This window comes from Hoplias malabaricus, chromosome 5, assembly GCF_029633855.1.
Source record: "Hoplias malabaricus isolate fHopMal1 chromosome 5, fHopMal1.hap1, whole genome shotgun sequence".
Classification (NCBI taxonomy): Eukaryota; Metazoa; Chordata; class Actinopteri; order Characiformes; family Erythrinidae; genus Hoplias; species Hoplias malabaricus.
The window spans coordinates 55,737,306-55,754,079 of NC_089804.1; the positions used below are offsets into that span (position 1 = coordinate 55,737,306).

A 16,774-nucleotide genomic window follows, 5' to 3' on the forward strand; every position below is an offset into this window, starting at 1 on the left:
AATCTGTAGGACCTGTTGGAGCTATAAGACTTTTAAGGATCTGCTGCTAATGTCCTGCTTCCAAACACCACAGTGATCTTCAGAGTGTGGTAAAGGGAACAGTACCTTGGTGTGCCAGAATTCGTCTGGATTGGTAGAAGTCATGCTACTTTGACTCAATGTAATATATATGTAGTATCTGAGATCGTGTGAATTTTTTGTCACTGCACTGACACAAACTAGAACTAAAACAGGTTCCAATGTAACTTGCACGGTGTATTCTAGTTCAATTACTGGCTGACATGTATTTATTAAAAATGCTGCGCCTGCAATTTATTATGCAAAAACTTGGTTATGTAATCATGCAAGAATGATTTTGTTATCTATAGAATGATTCATTTTTTTAAGAATAATTTTTCACCAAATAAGAAAATTCAATCAAAATGACTCATTCTACAGAGGCTAGCAACCTGCTAATGGGGTAACTTCCTATCTCATATACTTTAGCTAACCTCTAACAAAGAAACTTCTTATAGTCATCTTTGCTAACTTTATCTTCACCAGCAAAAGTAAACTATTTGTCACTGGCTTCGGCAGCATGTGTCACAAAAGATAGTGTACTGTTAGGTCCTTTTGGCGACAATCTTGTAAACTTGCTGGTCAAAGAAAAAAATCTCAGTTCCAGCTCCTTGGTGCCAAAGGTCCCGGTATTTTAGTGCAGTGGAAATATCACAAAGTCCAGAGAGGTTCATGCCTGTGTGTGATTGTTGAGTCTGCAGAATATTCTCCACTCATTCACACTTGAGGGTTGGGGGGGGGGGTGTGAGCCTTTTAGAGTTTATTTGGGAATGTTTGCTTCTTTTCACTGTGAGGCTTCAATGTTACAATGATTGTATTGTGTTGTGGACTTTGGTGATTGGTCAGTTCCCTTTTCAATCTGCTGGATGGATGAATAAGAGTGTTAGTGATGGCCCAGTGTGACTGTTCTGGAAGGAAATACCATTGGAGTGGTCACCACCCATGTTGAGCCCTATAGTGGAAAAGAAGCCATTGATTCTACATGGCAACATTTAAAATAGGAAGCCTGGGGCAGGTTGTTCCTGTTTGATGACTCCATTTTATAGTATTGTGACAAAAAATTGAAATGCGTCTTGGAACATGGAACAGTCGGAGGTTTAGTATGGCTTACTCCCAGTAGACACTTTCCCCAACCGATTATGGAGATTTTTCACGGTGTGGTCCTTCTTTGTTACAGCATCCAGCTCTCACTGGATTCTTTTCTTGGACACCAACCCAAGAAGTGTTTGAACCCATTAAAAAAACCACTGTGTAATTTTACAAGCTGCCATCGTGAGTAGAATAAAAACAAAATGTTATCTAAACTGTAGTTGTGTTGTTCTGGGTGTCTGAATTTAGCAGTGAATGACAATGCTGGCCAATCTGCAATCTGCTAATTTACATGCAATTTCACGTTTAGTCCCTACATGGTTTGCTTGGAACCACAAGAGAGCTGGTACTAAAAAAAATGTATCTAGTTACAAATACCAAGTACTAAATTTGCAATTGCTGAAAAAGCAGAAAAGAGCCAAATCTATTAGAGCAGGTACCATGCTGTGGAAAAAGCACAATTTGAGAACATAAATGCCCTTCAAGATAGAAAGATTCCTTCTAAGGCTAGGAGCAGTTGGGAAGTCTGATAGTGCTTTTTGGTGATTTTCCCACTGCATGGAACCTACACAACTCAACTCCGCTCTTTTGTTTTATTTTCACTGGTCATATCTGGTCCTGGTCCCTGCAACAGGGTACTTTATTTAGTCCTTGCTCACATAGTTCCAACCGAGCCATGTAGGTTCTAATTGGTGAAGAGTAAACTCTGCATAATTGACAGCAGCTTTCACATTTGTTTTTATCCTACACACCATGGCAGCTCCTAACATTACCAAGAGGAGTTTTGAAGAGGTTCAAACGGTCCTTGGGTTGGTGGCCGACAAATATCCCCAGCAGAAGCCAAATGTGCGACAAGGAAAACTGATCTGTTAGAACTGTGAAGCAGTGCCAAGTTCAGTCTAAAAAACAAAAACAAAAACATGCGAACAGCCAATGAGTAAACAGCGCCTACCGTTACCGGCAGCGTTGTTGTGGTTTTCAATTCATGCAGTTCCTATTAGAGATGGGTTTTGCCATGTCACAAGCTCCAAGATGCGAGCGAGCGCCCATGTAAAATCAAGTCAAGATGAGCCAAGCCGAGCAGATCGCGTGCAGTGGAAAAGCACCATTTGTTTCCTGGTGGGATGCTATACAAGCACCTCATGTGCCAGCAAAAGTACAGATTAATTGAAACAGGAGTTGGAGAATGCATGTGTTCTTACATAAACAGAAGCATGTCAAGTGTTTACAATGTGGGAGCTAAAATTTAGTGGTGTGGGATGAACTTTAAATATTTTAGAAGTGATGGAATCCAACAGAATGTTTCATCTTCATTTAAATCAGCAGTCCAAAAAGGTCTAAAAAGCAGCTATGTCTGGAACCTCCCGGAAAAACACATTTGCCTTTGTGTTTTGGACAATTCATCTGTCCCACTGGTCTCTTTCATGAACAACTGTGTCAGGGGTGTCCAATTCCAAAGTCTAGTCCAGTTTAGTGAGTGCCTTGCTTTCATATCCCTGCTAGCACTGGTTAATAATTGTCAAGTTGAGGCAGGAGACTTTGAGCCGGAAAAATCACTAAACTGTGATGGACCAAGGCTCTACAGAACTGGACTGGACATAGTTCATGTAACAAAACATGAAAAAAACAACTGTTTGGTATATTCTGTATATTGATGTACTGATATTGTCAAAGACACGCTCCTGGTGACTGTCTGTGAGCAGTTTGGTGTGTTCTCCATGTGTCTGCATGGGTTTCCTCCCATGGTCTAAATAGACATTGGCTACTCAAAGGTGTCCATAGGTATGAGTGTATGTGTGAGTGTGTGTCGCCCTACGAAGGACTGGCGCCCCCTCTAGGGTGTGTTCCCGCCTTGAGTCCAGTGATTCCAGGTAGGCTACGGACCCACCGCCACCCTGAGCTGGATAAGTGGTTACAGACAATGAGTGAATGAATGATATTGTCAAGTCTTTTCTGGGTGTTTTATTTATTAAGAAGCTGCTTTTGAGATGTGTACACACTATAGCCTTTTCCACATATGATCTCAGGAAAACACCTGGGAATCAGGTCCACACCTGCCGGTGGTTCAGGAATAGGACAGCGCTCGTGCAGCAGGCACAGCATGAATTTCCTGTGAATTCTTCAGAGCAATACCGACCCTATTCACACATGTGCTCACTTGGACATTACTCAGACTTTTTACTAGGAGGTGGCAGGATAAACTCTGGTACAACTGTTACAGAGGTTTGCGTTCACATACACAGCTACTCCATGTAACGTTCTGGGTTACCGTGCATGACTGAAAGGGGCTTATATTACTTTAGCTTGGAAAGTTTTTTGCACTTAGGCTAAGTAAGTGTTTATATATTTGCACTTTTTCAGGTGAGGTGATGCCATTTGCTCACAGCCAGTTGGCATTTCTTCACAGCAGGATTAGTACACATTTTTTGGAGTTTACCCTGTATATATCTCAACACTGCCAAAACAAAAACAATAGTATTAACCAGAGATTTGGTCAAAATAGAATTTTTGCCCAAAGGAACCTGATTTGTAGGTAGTAGAAGTGTTTGTGGGGTACGTTGGTGTTTTTGTGGTTTCTACACTTGGAAATGTGAGACGCATGGTCCTCATTTCTGTACCAAAATAAATAAATAAATAAATAAATAAAAATTAAAAATAATAATAATAAAAAAATATAAAAGTGGTTCACACTGGACATGCATTTTGCAGCTGTCTTAAGGTGCCCTCAACTGAAAAGTTTAACAAAACATATGATTTAATGGATCAAAATTGTTTACAGGCATTGGTTTAGCTTGGTTTTACTATTATTTACTATTATTTAAGTGATCAAACCTGCTGCCTGTACCTCTTGAGAAGGTAGCTAGCCAAACACCTTATTTGAAATGGTAGAAAAGAGAATAGACAAAATTGCGACATCTTTATGACAGACAAAAACTTATGTGAAAATAATATAAATATGAGTACCTTGTTATTTAATTAAAATCTGAAGACTTTCTTTTAAGATATAACAATTTTTGAGTAACTATTATTTTACTAAATCCAATAAATTTGTACATGCTGTAACTATGAGAGTCTTGAAATGTGTGCCAACTCAGGACCCTTAAGAGGTTACAGAATAAAAAAAAAAAAAAAAAAACAATCTGAACATTTTAGAGGGTTCAGAGAAGTATTTTTGTTTGTGGAGCCACTGTTCTTTATTTTACACAGTATACATCTGAGTATATTTAAGCCTTGGGTACACTAGACACCTTTTAAGGTATTGATTCCTGCATAATTTTGTGAGACTAAAACCTGCCTTTTGTGAGGCAAACACTGAAAGCCCTGTGATCACACTGCACAAACTTAAAGTTGGTGCTGAAATGGAATGAACACTGAATTCATGTTCTTCCGTTACGCATATTAGCTTGGCAGTTGTGCAGTCTTCAGAGTCTGCCCTGATGTAAACTAGAAAAAGGACTAGGGATAACCATTTGTGTGTGTGAGAAATGTAGTGAGCATGTGGTAGTTTCTAGAACTTACCTTGTGCAGACATAACTGTGCTTTGCACATACTAACACATTAACAAAAAACTACACTACACGCTACGTACTTTTTACTGTTTACGATTTCAATGTTAAAAATCAGGCTAAAATAACTTAACGCTGGCTTTAAATAATCCATTTTTAATTTGTTTAGAGTCCGTATAATTAGTTACACATTTGTGTACTTACCTGTTTAAGAGTGCAGGGGAGATTTATTATGCTCTTTTTTGTTAATTCTGAATGTGTTTTGCAGATTTTTGCAAAATGTGTCTAGGCTGCTGCCAAAGAACTGAGATAAACCACCTCAGCAAACTCAGGCCAATTCTAAGCAGCTGTGTTCGCTGGGTATAGGCTTCAGGTTGAAGTGTTGAGGCAGTGTGAGGAGTGTGTGGTGAACCTATGTATACTGTAAACCCTGTGAGATACATACTGGATTTGTAAAACACCGAAGGAGAGATTGCTTCAGACTCCTTGAGCCCCGCTGCTTTGGGCTCGCTGTCGCTGGGCTGTAGAGCTGAGACATGCTTCTCAATTTCTACCTTCACCCCAGACTTGCTGCCTCCATCCTCTTCTTTAACTACCTTCTCCACAGGCTTCCTTTTAAACAGCTTTTCAAGAAAGATCTTCTTCTGAATCTGTAATCACACACATGGTAAAGTGAGCAATTATTTACATTTCATTCACAAATGTTTCCCAAAAAATACTGACTAGTTTTAAAAAATATCAGAACATAGAGTAAATAAAAAATATTAAAAAAATAAATATATAATAAAAAAAATAAAACAAGAGAGTAAATAACATCTGTGTGTACGGTAAAAATCATTGTAAATCACAGCCTTTTGAAAGCTTACTGCTTAAGTAATTGATATTTTTTTTATCTGAGGTTTATAAATTCAACACGAGGTTTGCTATATCAGATTAATAATTCATTCATTCATTCATTCATTATCTGTAACCCTTATCCAGTTCAGGGTCGCGGTGGGTCCAGAGCCTACCTGGAATCATTGGGCGCAAGGCGGGAATACACCCTGGAGGGGGCGCCAGTCCTTCACAGGGCAACACACACACTCACACATTCACACCTACGGACACTTTTGAGTCACCAATCCAACTACTGTTTTGGCCTGTGGGAGGAAACCGGAGCACCCGGAGGAAACCCACGCGGACACAGAGAGAACACACCACACTCCTCACAGACAGTCACCTGGAGGAAACCCACGCGGACACAGGGAGAACACACCAACTCCTCACAGACAGTCTCCCGGAGGAAACCCATGCAGACACAGGGAGAACACACCACACTCCTCACAGACAGTCACCCGGAGGAAACCCACGCGGACACAGGGAGAACACACCAACTCCTCACAGACAGTCACCCGGAGTGGGAATCGAACCCACAACCTCCAGGCCCCTGGAGCTGTGTGACTGCGACACTACCTGCTGCGCCACCGTGCCGCACTAATAAATCAGATTAAGAAATAAGAGCACTGAGTAAAAATGGATAACAAGAGAACGGAGATGAAAGACAACTGAGGGAAAACGGCTAAAAACCAGAGCTTGAGTCGGGGTGAACAGCGAGTGGCTCATCATCATTTAAAGGAACAGGCACTGAAAGCAACCGTTCTGAACAGGGCTGTTTACACAGGGGGAGAAATCTGATTTTCATGAGGTATATTAACTTTAAAATCTGCTGCTATAATAAATGACTAAAACTGGCCACAACATCCATGAGATTACCAACAACTGAACATAATATTGGTCCTATGGATGCTCTTAATAACAGTCTAAAGTCTGAATCTATTTAAATGATACAATTAAAAAGACAAAAGAGACAGTTGTCATCAGCTGAAGGTAAATATTAGGATGCAGCTGAGCAGTTTTACCTTAGGGACAGGTTTAGGTGCAGGTTTGGTCTGTATCTGTGGCTGAGGTTGTGTTTTAGGTTCAGTGATGTTCTGCATGGCCACAGCAGCGTGTTTAATGATGCACTGATGGCCACAGTAGACTGACTCAGGCAGCGCATCGTTGAAGCAGCCTGGACCAATACACTTAGGAATAGCTGCTTTTTCCTCAGTCTTTTCCTTCTTCACCTTCTTTTCCTCTTTCTCAGGCTCCATCACAGCTGCTACAACCTCCACCTGAGAGAAAACTCAAAGCTCAGCTCACAGAACAACAGCAAAGGTTAAACTCAGAGAGAAGTCAAGTTCAAAGGAGAAATCATTTTAAAAATGAACGTTAGGAGAAAAAAAAAGCCAATATTTTTCCCTCTAGCTACTCTCTAACAAGTAGTTGTGAAACTATTATAACATAGTGTATAAAGTACGTTATAAAGCTAGCTAACCAGCATGATCTATACCACACATTATCAAATGTCAGACCTCAGTCCAGACCAAATAATAATTGTCCTGTTTCATGAAGCATTATTATGTCAGACAGTTCTGGCCATAGATAACAGGTACAGCTAGTCCAGTTAATAAGCCAATACCTTTTCTCAACTAAGCCAATCAAATTGGCTGCTTACCCTGCATGGTCAGATCACTAGAGAGAGCGAGATCGATGAGTGAGAGAAGACAGCGTGGCTGGCTCCAAAATAAACAAGGTTGAAGGTTTTACGAAGGACAGTCAGAGCAGTTTATGCTCCTGCAGCTGGTTTTAATCACTGGGTTTTACAGGTTCCCAAAGCTTTAATTAAAATATGCAATGTGAACTGTCACTATGAACTTCACAGAATTTTAAATAAATACCCCAGCTAGGTATTAACCAAATACTGTCAGTCTCAACAGATAAGAACAGGGTGTTCTAAATAAAACCATAGAGCCAAGTAAATTCTAGACAGACAGATTTTACCGATTTGAAAATCCTGAATCTCTTCTTGCTGCTGCTTGTGGTGGCCTTGCGGATCTTTCCTCGAATGCACTCGTCCTCGCTCGTCCTGTCCTCTCCCGCTGAAGTTGAAAAAAGGCTCTCGGACGAGCTGCTCAGAGCTGCTCTGGAGAAAACGGGCTGCTTCAGGACATCAACAGGACTCTGACAGGGAGAACAGGAAGGACAGATATAATCCTCTTCGTTTTCCTCCAGGAGACGACCTCGAGCCTCAGAGATCCCCACACAGTCACCGTGAAACCACTCCTGACAACGGTCACAACAGATCATAAACCTGGTGTGGGGAAAAACAGGACCGTCTAAATAGTGTTCTCAACCATGGCATTTTATCAGAAAAAGTATATAGATATTCAGCACTGGGCTGATCAATAAATAATTTGTGATACTGGTTTTGGTAACGTCAGTCACAAATGTTGTTTTCCCACTTACCTATTATTATGCTTCTGCCGACAAATACAATACAGTGCATTGGGGTCATTATCCTCACTGCTGGTGTCATGTAAGGCTCTAAAAGCATCTTCCTCTCTCTGTCCTTCTTCATCTTCATTCTTTCTGCAACCACTCAATGGGGTTTGTCCTGTTTTTAATGTAGCTGAGTGTCTACTGACTTTTCCAGCAGAGCAAGGAGATGACGCGTCTCCAGGCAGATAACTGTTTTCTGTTTGTATACAACTTTTTGGCTCATGCGCTTTCGCTAGATCATTATTTACAGTGTTAGTGTTCAAGTGTAAGTCAGTAAAACACAAACTTTTGGTCTCTTTGGGTTTTTGCCTGCTCCTGGCTCGTTCCTGAAGCTCTAGGAGGGTGAGATCATCGCTGTCTTCAGCTCTGTCCGATAAAGCAGCTGCAATGTCTAAAGCAGTCTCAGGTGCCACAGAAGAGTGAGGATTAGCGTTTGAATTTTGAGATTTTTCTGGGTTGGCATCTAAATCAGCAAAACAATCACCCCCACCACCACCAAGTTCCAGGTTAGTTTGTCCGTCTAGGGGAGGGTTGATATAACAGAAATATGAAAATAGTGAAAGAAATGTTTCAATAAAATTCCAGTGCAGAACATATTAGATATACTGTGCTATTAATGTTAAATAATTAAACATATAATCAAAAACTATAAGCACGGTGACCTTTATTATAACAATCATGCATTCATTCATCCATTCCTCATCCAGTCACTCTCACACACACACCTGCAGACAATTTCCAAATGTAGTAGTAGCAGTGTTTTTTAGGTAACAAGGACATACATATTATAGTCAGAAAAACATATTTGTTGTTATCACGCTAACAAAATGTATTATAATCTTAAGGTCTGTTCTCATTGCCCACCTATATCTTCATCCATCATTACCGGCGAAGGTACCGAAGAGAGGTTCGCTGGAGCACTTCTCCTAACTCCTCGTTTTGGAGCTGGAGAAGTCAAGGCAGTCCCACTGGTTTCTTTGCCCTTATCTTGAACTTTTCCTTTGCCTCGACCCTGCCTCGAGACTCTGCGAGGTGCTGAGACGGTGCTAATGTCCAGGTTTCCTATTTCTTCCATAAACTCCCGTCTGGCAATCGTACTTCTCCGGAAACTCCATCTTTTAGTCACTTCTTTTGAGGAGGATTCCTCCACTGGATTCACTCCACTTTCCTCCATTCTGCTATTTTTGATCACTGTATGTAGGAAATAAATGAGAAAAATTAATTTAGGAATTTGAAATTTTGAATGAACTTGATTAGACAAAGGGGCAGCACGGTGGTGCAGCAGGTTAGTGTCGCAGTCACACAGCTCCAGGGACCTGGGGGTTGTGGGTTCGATTCCCGTTCCGGGTGACTGTCTGTGAGGCGTGTGGTGTGTTCTCCCTGTGTCTGCGTGGGTTTCCTCCGGGTGCTCCGGTTTCCTCCCAAAGTCCAAAACCACACATTGGTAGGTGGATTGGTGACTCCAAAGTGTCCGTAGGTGTGAGTGAATGTGTGTGTCTGTGTTGCCCTGTGAAGGACTGGTGCCCCCTCCAGGGTGTATTCCTGCCTTGCTCCCAATGATTCCAGGTAGGCTCTGGACTCTCCGCGACCCTGAACTGGATAAGGATTACAGATAATGAAAGAATGAATGAATGATTAAACAAAGGACAAATCATTGAGTTACTCATGTCATGAAACAACCATTGTACTGAGACCTAGTGGACCAGATGTATCAGAGATTCTAATACTAAACCTACATGGCTGCATCCTTGTGGAAGACCAACACTGTGAAGCATTACAAAATGTATCCATAGACTTACAAATAAGTCAGATTCTTAAACTCATTGAAGTTGCATGCTACAGAAGATGTACTAATCACCTAGATAAAAGTGCACTACATTTTGAGGGTAAAAAGGACACACTGACAAAAAGAAAGGGGGGGGGGGACACAGTGATTAGGCTATATCTAATTTATCTTTTATTTATTTAAGATATTCATATGTGTTTTTACAATTCCAATATTCTTAACAACTATGTTTTTGCCAAAGATTCCTTGCTCCTAAAAATGTGTGTCATTGCATTTTAATAATAGTGGCATAAAATGATCTTACAACAACAATAACATTTTCATCTATGCAATGTAGGGAATAGAGAAATTTCCTCCCTGTCACTAACAAACCTTAATGAAGGAACCGCCCGTGTTAGGTGCCATTTCCTAGTTCAAATCAAAGTACATGCATCAATCATTTTTAAACATTTTTATATTTTGGTTTTAAACTAAACTTTAAAAAAAACCTTACCGCAGAGATGTATTTTTGAGAACTTTGACTGCGGAAATTAATCTTCAGGGTGTCTTTGGAAAATGCTGTTAGGCCGAAATATTTCACCAAATTAAAAGATAAAACATTGTCTGAAGCTGTTTAGTATAATTAATTAATTAATTAAATACAGTTAAATACAAACACCAAGAAACTAAATATTTAAACAGGCAAAAACATCCACATCATTATGAAATGAGTGACTGTTACCTTACAGAGAGCTAATAAGACGGCTAAATAACTTTACATTAGACTGATACATTTTTCATAAGAAGGCGTGTGTTATTTATAAATATTTACAGTGATATGTTTTGTCAAAAGGAAAAAGAGACGTCAAATCGGGTTAGACGCCATTTCCACTAGGTAAAGCAGCTCTATACTATAAACAAACCTCTAACTAGTGGAGATTAAGTCGGAAAACAGGACATAATGAATTTAAGTCGGACGTAACATAGGACTGGTGTAATTAATGGTCTAAAATATAGTGTTTAATGCTGTTGTGTTCCAGTTTGTGATGGTGTTTCCCTCCAAACGCAGTCTTTTGTACTGTGATGGTTAGCACTAAGCGGCTAGGCCGGGCCACCATTAGTTCGCTGGTGTAACGGTATCATTTTTAAACGAAGATTAATCCGTTAAAACACGTTAATATTTAAATCGAGGGCTGCTGCTGTTGCCATGGGAACACTTACACGTGCCGCAGAACTAACCTCCGCGCGCCGAGGATTCTACACTCTGCGAGCTTCCATTTTGTCAAACACAAGACGGAGGCGGGGGCGTGACGTAACCGGGCAAAAACAAGCGGTCAAAATGGAGGCGAAAAACAGCAGCACTGCAGCAGGACTGGAGGAGAATCAGCCCACAGCGACCAGCCACAAGATTAAAACCACCGCTTCCAGAAGTCAGTGATGAACTGATTTAGGGATTAGATGTAACAGGGAGTGAGAGAACGTTCTTGGCCGTTCCAAAACTCAGGTCTTGTGAGGTGTTCCAAGTGTGCTGTTGTTAGTACCTGCCAAAAGTGGTCCAAGGACGGATGACTGGTGGCAGTAGGGTACTTGTGAGGGGTGAGGGGAGTGAATGTGTCTGTTAGTCCCTTTTCACCAAAATAACTCTGTTTTTTTGGAACAGTTCCATTTAGGGTAATTAAAACCTTGGCGCTCAGAGTTAAACAGAAAACGTCAGGACAGAGTCGTGGTTTATCCATGGTTTATGTTTACGGCCTGGTCAGATAAGAGTGAGATAGAACACAGGTGTGTGAATGTTCCTGAGTTCTGAGCCATCCTACTGAGCTTATAAACAGCGGGAAAAAAGTATCCAGTTCTCCTTGCGCCACACAGAAACGGAACACTCAACTTTTTTATTTCCTCTTATTTATTTATAACACACTGTAAAGTACTGTAAAGTTTTTTAACTCATGGCTGGTAAGTGTATATAATCGACCATTACATTATTAGGCTAGATATTGTTTATTGTAATAAATGGGTATGTTGGCCTTAATTTAATTAATTATGAAAAGACAAAACACACCTGTTCAATTCTCAGCTTTCATTCATTCATTCATTATCTGTAACCCTTATCCAGTTCAGGGTCGCGGTGGGTCCAGAGTCTACCTGGAATCATTGGGCGCCCTGGAGGGGGTGCTAGTCCTTCACAGGGCGACACACACTCACATATTCACTCATACCTACGGACACTTTTGAGTCACCAATCCACCTACCAAAGTGTGTTTTTGGACTGTGGGAGGAAACCGGAGCACCCGGAGGAAACCCACACGGACACGGGGAGAACACACCAACTCCTCACAGACAGTCACCCGGAGGAAACCCACGCACACACAGGGAGAACACACCACACTCCTCACAGACAGTCACCTGGAGAAAACCCACGCAGACACAGGGAGAACACAACACACTCCTCACAGACAGTCACCCGGAGAAAACCCACACAGACACAAGGAGAACACAACACACTCCTCACAGACAGTCACCCGGAGAAAACCCACGCAGACACAGGGAGAACACACCACACTCCTCACAGACACTCACCCGGAGCGGGAGTTGAACCCACAAACTCAAGGCCCCTGGAGCTGACTGCGACACTACCTGCTGCGCCACCGTGCCACATCTTTGTGCTGCTAAGCACTATTAAAAATTAACCATGATTAAATTACCTTAAATATTCATTAGGATCCCCATAGGCTGCTGCTTCTTCAGCAGCTAATATTCATAGATTCCAGAAAGAAAACATTTACATTAATGACAAATAATATTTGAAAAGAAATTGAATTAAAATCATTGCTAGTGTACAGCTGGGATTTTTCTTTTAGACCTCATAGTTCTGTGTATCATAACATTTATCATCACTGCACTGCTGTCTGGAGTTTGCTGTTAAATGACCTGGTAAAAAAAAACACGGCATTACTTCAAGAACTTTAATGTAGTCATCACATTTGGAACTACTCCTTTGTGCAATCAAATATTAGACACCCTTTGTAAACGGTCAACAGTAACCGTTCATTGGAACGTGAAGGAGTGTGTAATTTAGCAATAAATACAAAGCAATTTCTCCAGAACATTACATATCAAATCCCTCTTGGTGACTTTGTTTAATAATGCAGAGTATTTAGAATAATTTGTGGTATTTTTCTTTAATATTCCTTGCTGCACTGTGTATCAGGCTCCAGAAGGTGGCAGCAGAAACATTTAAAAAGTCTCAAAACACAAGATTAATATTTGATTGTTCTCAGAATAGAACAAGTAGTGTCCCTACCACACAATTGTGAGTGAGTGAATGGATGAGTGTGTGAAACTGTCCACGGGTGTGAGTGACGGGATGAGTGTGTGCAGATGTCCATAATAATTTTGTATTCAGTGTATTTTTGTTCTGATTAAATCATGATTATATTTACATATCTCCACCCATTCATCACTACATCATTTTAACCACGCCCTCTTCCCCATACCGAAGTAAGATGGAGGGTTTCAGTGCAAATGAGGCACAGGCAATCCACACAGTGCTCATTTATCTTAAATAGTAAGTAAATAGTAGGCATAGTAACAGAAAACAGCCTGCTTAATTTTAAAATATATATGGAGTTTGAAAACCATCGTGGAATATATATTATGAGAGTTTTGGTGGAATAAAATCAGCTTAAACATTCTAAGTGTAAGAAATTAAACTTGTAAATGCAAGAAAAGGGTGGTGCAGCAGGTAGTGTCACACAGCTCCAGGGACCTGAAGGTTGTGGGTTCGATTCCCGCTCCGGGTGACTGTCTGTGAGGAGTCTGGTGTGTTCTCTCTGTGTCTGCGTGGGTTTCCTCCGGGTGACTGTCTGTGAGGAGTTGGTGTGTTCTCCCCGTGTCTGCGTGGGTTTCCTCCGGGTGACTGTCTGTGAGGAGTTGGTGTGTTCTCCCCGTGCCTGCGTGGGTTTCCTCCGGGTGACTGTCTGTGAGGAGTTGGTGTGTTCTCCCCGTGTCTGCGTGGGTTTCCTCCGGGTGACTGTCTGTGAGGAGTTGGTGTGTTCTCCCCGTGTCTGCGTGGGTTTCCTCCGGGTGACTGTCTGTGAGGAGTTGGTGTGTTCTCCCCGTGTCTGCGTGGGTTTCCTCTGGGTGACTGTCTGTGAGGAGTTGGTGTGTTCTCCCCGTGTCTGCGTGGGTTTCCTCCGGGTGACTGTCTGTGAGGAGTGTGGTGTGTTCTCCCTGTGTCTGCGTGGGTTTCCTCCAGGTGACTGTCTGTGAGGAGTTGGTGTGTTCTCCCCGTGTCTGCGTGGGTTTCCTCCGGGTGCTCCGGTTTCCTCCCACGGTCCAAAAACACACGTTGGTAGGTGGATTCATGACTCCAAAGTGTCCGTAGGTGTGAGTGAATGTGTGTGTGTTGCCCTGTGAAGGACTGGCGCCCCCACCAGGGTGTATTCCCTGCCTTGTGCCCAATGATTCCAGGTAGGCTCTGGACCCACTGCGACCCTGAACTGGATAAGGGTTACAGATAATGAATGAATGAATGCAAGAAAAGTGTAGGATAATACAATATCAGTAGAAGTCTACCAAATGTGCATTAAATTATGAATTTTGTTGTTGAACCTGTGTGTATGAGTGGACATATTTAATTTAAACATCCATATGTATGGACCCTTTAAAGGAACACTGGGTAAAATTTGGGTTTTGTATTGCTTCTGGCGCTCTGCCTAAAGTAATTAATTTTTACTTCACTATACTGAAATCAGTTGGGAGGAGAAGTGAGGGGTGTGGTTTCTTACCCTCCTTAGAAAGTTACAGAGTAAGGTTTCTGCAGTGCTGAGCCGAGAGTATCAACAACAGAGGCTCTGTTCTCCCTATCACAGCTCATTGAAGTATCACAATGATTTTGAGGTTGAAATTTTAAGGTAAAAATGTTACATAGTGTTCCTTTAAATGAGCATTGAGTCACTGAGTTGAAAAAAAAAAGTTTAAAATAAGCTTTGAGTTTAATCATTGACTGGACAGGCATTTAAATCAATATCATGCATGGACACTCACATGGGAGACCCGCTCTATGGTATATAAATAAACGATCACTTACATTAATATTGTTTTGTTGTAAATTTATTGTTGATGCTAATAAATGCTTCCTAAATCTTTCAGCAAAGTTATTCTTATTGAATATAAAACTATGATTGAAAGATTTGAGGAAATGAAACAGCCTGTAAACAAACTCAACACAAATGTCTTCAGGAAAAAGAAAAACACACACACACACACACACACACACACAGCAGAAAGGTAGGAGCTGGTAATCGTAGGTACTTTCCACCCACTGTTTCCTCCATGAGTCAGAAGTGAAACTGAAATCAGCACTTATAGGTTATGTTTTGTGGTACTTATAAAGTAAGTGTGTTTTGTGTGTGTGTGTGTGTGTGTGTGTGTGCGCGCATAAACGACTGCAGCCAGAGCTCCATTCATGTGTAGATAATGTGGCGCCAAAAGGAAGGGTCAGGGGCCGCGTCACTCAATGTTCGTTTGGCCAGTGAACGTTAGCTCTGTCTCTAAAAACCCACCCCACCCCCTGCGCTAGACATCTCCCAAACAAAGACAGGGTTTCAGAGGACAGGGAGAATTCAGGGAAACAAATAAACAAATAGGCTGAATATCTTCAGAATAGTCGTACTGTGTTTTTTTCTTCTTGTTTACAGAACTTCTTTTTTCATTTATTTTACTCCAGGTGTCAGGGATGATTTAATTTAATGTAATTCTTTTCAAAACTAACTCCATCCTGTTCGTATCTCTGTCTGTCTGTCTTCACCTCTGTCTGTCTGTGTGTATCTATGTCTGTCTGTCTGTATCTTTGTCTTTCTGTCTGTCTGCATTACTGTCTGTCTCACTGTAAGTATATATATTTATCTGTCTGTCTGTGTGTATCTTTGTCTTTCTGTCTGTCTGCATTACTGTCTGTCTCACTGTAAGTATATATATTTATCTGTCTGTCTGTCTGTCTGTGTATCTTTGTCTTTCTGTCTGTCTGCATTACTGTCTGTCTCACTGTAAGTATATATATTTATCTGTCTGTCTGTCTGTCTGTCTGTCTATCAGTGTATTTAAAGGGCCTATTCTGTGGAAACCCATGAGTCAGTCAGGGTCTTGTGAAAATGATGTAGATGTTTAAAGCAAACCTGGAAGTCTTCAAAAAGAGGCAGTTTTGAGGTCATGGATTTGTGATGTCATAAAAATTTGATGTTTCTTTAGGGATAAAGGGAAGTTGGAATATGGGGATGTAAAATTATTTACGGTTGGGGATTTGCTACATGAACACCCTCTCGCTGAGGTTATTAGTAGATCTCATGGACACAAGTGTAAGTAAATCTTAGGACACTGGCCCTTTAAAGGAGGCACTCTAGAATAAAAGTCCAGGGCTGAACTGTATGAGTCCAGGCTCCTGCCGGTGAGGCATCCATCAGAAATGAGCGAGAGCTGTTTGTGTTTATACCGCTGTGTTTTGGCCATGTGCATGTGTGTGTGGGTGTGTGTAGGTGGGTGTGTGTGTGTGTGAGAGAGAGAGAGATTTTTCCCGTGTCCACTGTTTCCTGTTTCCTGACCATTTCCTCTGAGTCACAGTGGACTTATGTGTAGTGAATGAGTCAGAGAGGTGGGGGTTATCCCCCTCGTTATCTCTCTCTCTCTCTCTCTCTCTCTCTCCTCCCCCACTTGTCTGCCCCCATTTACACACTCCCACACATAAAACTAATTAGTTCCTCCAGCGGGCACAGGCCCATCCTCCAAGCCTTAAGTACACCAATCTGAACTGTTGTGTGTGTGTGTGTGTGTGTGTGTGAGTGTGTGTGTGTGTGTCAATATACCACAGGAATATGCCATATAGTGGGGAATAAACACTTGTTTACACACTCACATTGTGGGGACTTGTCTTTATTGTCTTCCACCAGCTGGTCCCCACAATGTAATCATCCATCCATTATCTGTAACCGCTTATCCAATT

The 16,774-nt window shown here is 41.4% G+C and overlaps 1 protein-coding gene across 4 annotated transcripts in view; it reads right to left on the reverse strand.

The window, feature by feature from the left end:
• The window catches only part of si:ch73-181d5.4 (death-inducer obliterator 1), a 34,321-nt gene extending 23,256 nt beyond the window's left edge, over positions 1-11,065 (reverse strand). For 2 of the 4 annotated variants that reach the window (XM_066673293.1, XM_066673291.1), the window contains exons 1-6: positions 10,999-11,065; positions 8,877-9,203; positions 7,980-8,532; positions 7,515-7,824; positions 6,551-6,805; positions 5,098-5,302 (exon numbers count right to left, since the gene is read on the reverse strand). In XM_066673293.1, coding sequence (XP_066529390.1) covers positions 5,098-5,302; positions 6,551-6,805; positions 7,515-7,824; positions 7,980-8,532; positions 8,877-9,186 — 1,633 coding nt within the window. In that variant the 5' untranslated portion in view covers positions 9,187-9,203; positions 10,999-11,065. Of the gene's footprint in view, positions 1-5,097; positions 5,303-6,550; positions 6,806-7,514; positions 7,825-7,979; positions 8,533-8,876; positions 9,204-10,291; positions 10,357-10,519; positions 10,589-10,998 lie in introns of those variants that run through there. The other 2 variants (XM_066673292.1, XM_066673294.1) reach the window with 2 other exon arrangements.
• Between the last annotated feature and the right edge of the window lie 5,709 nt (positions 11,066-16,774).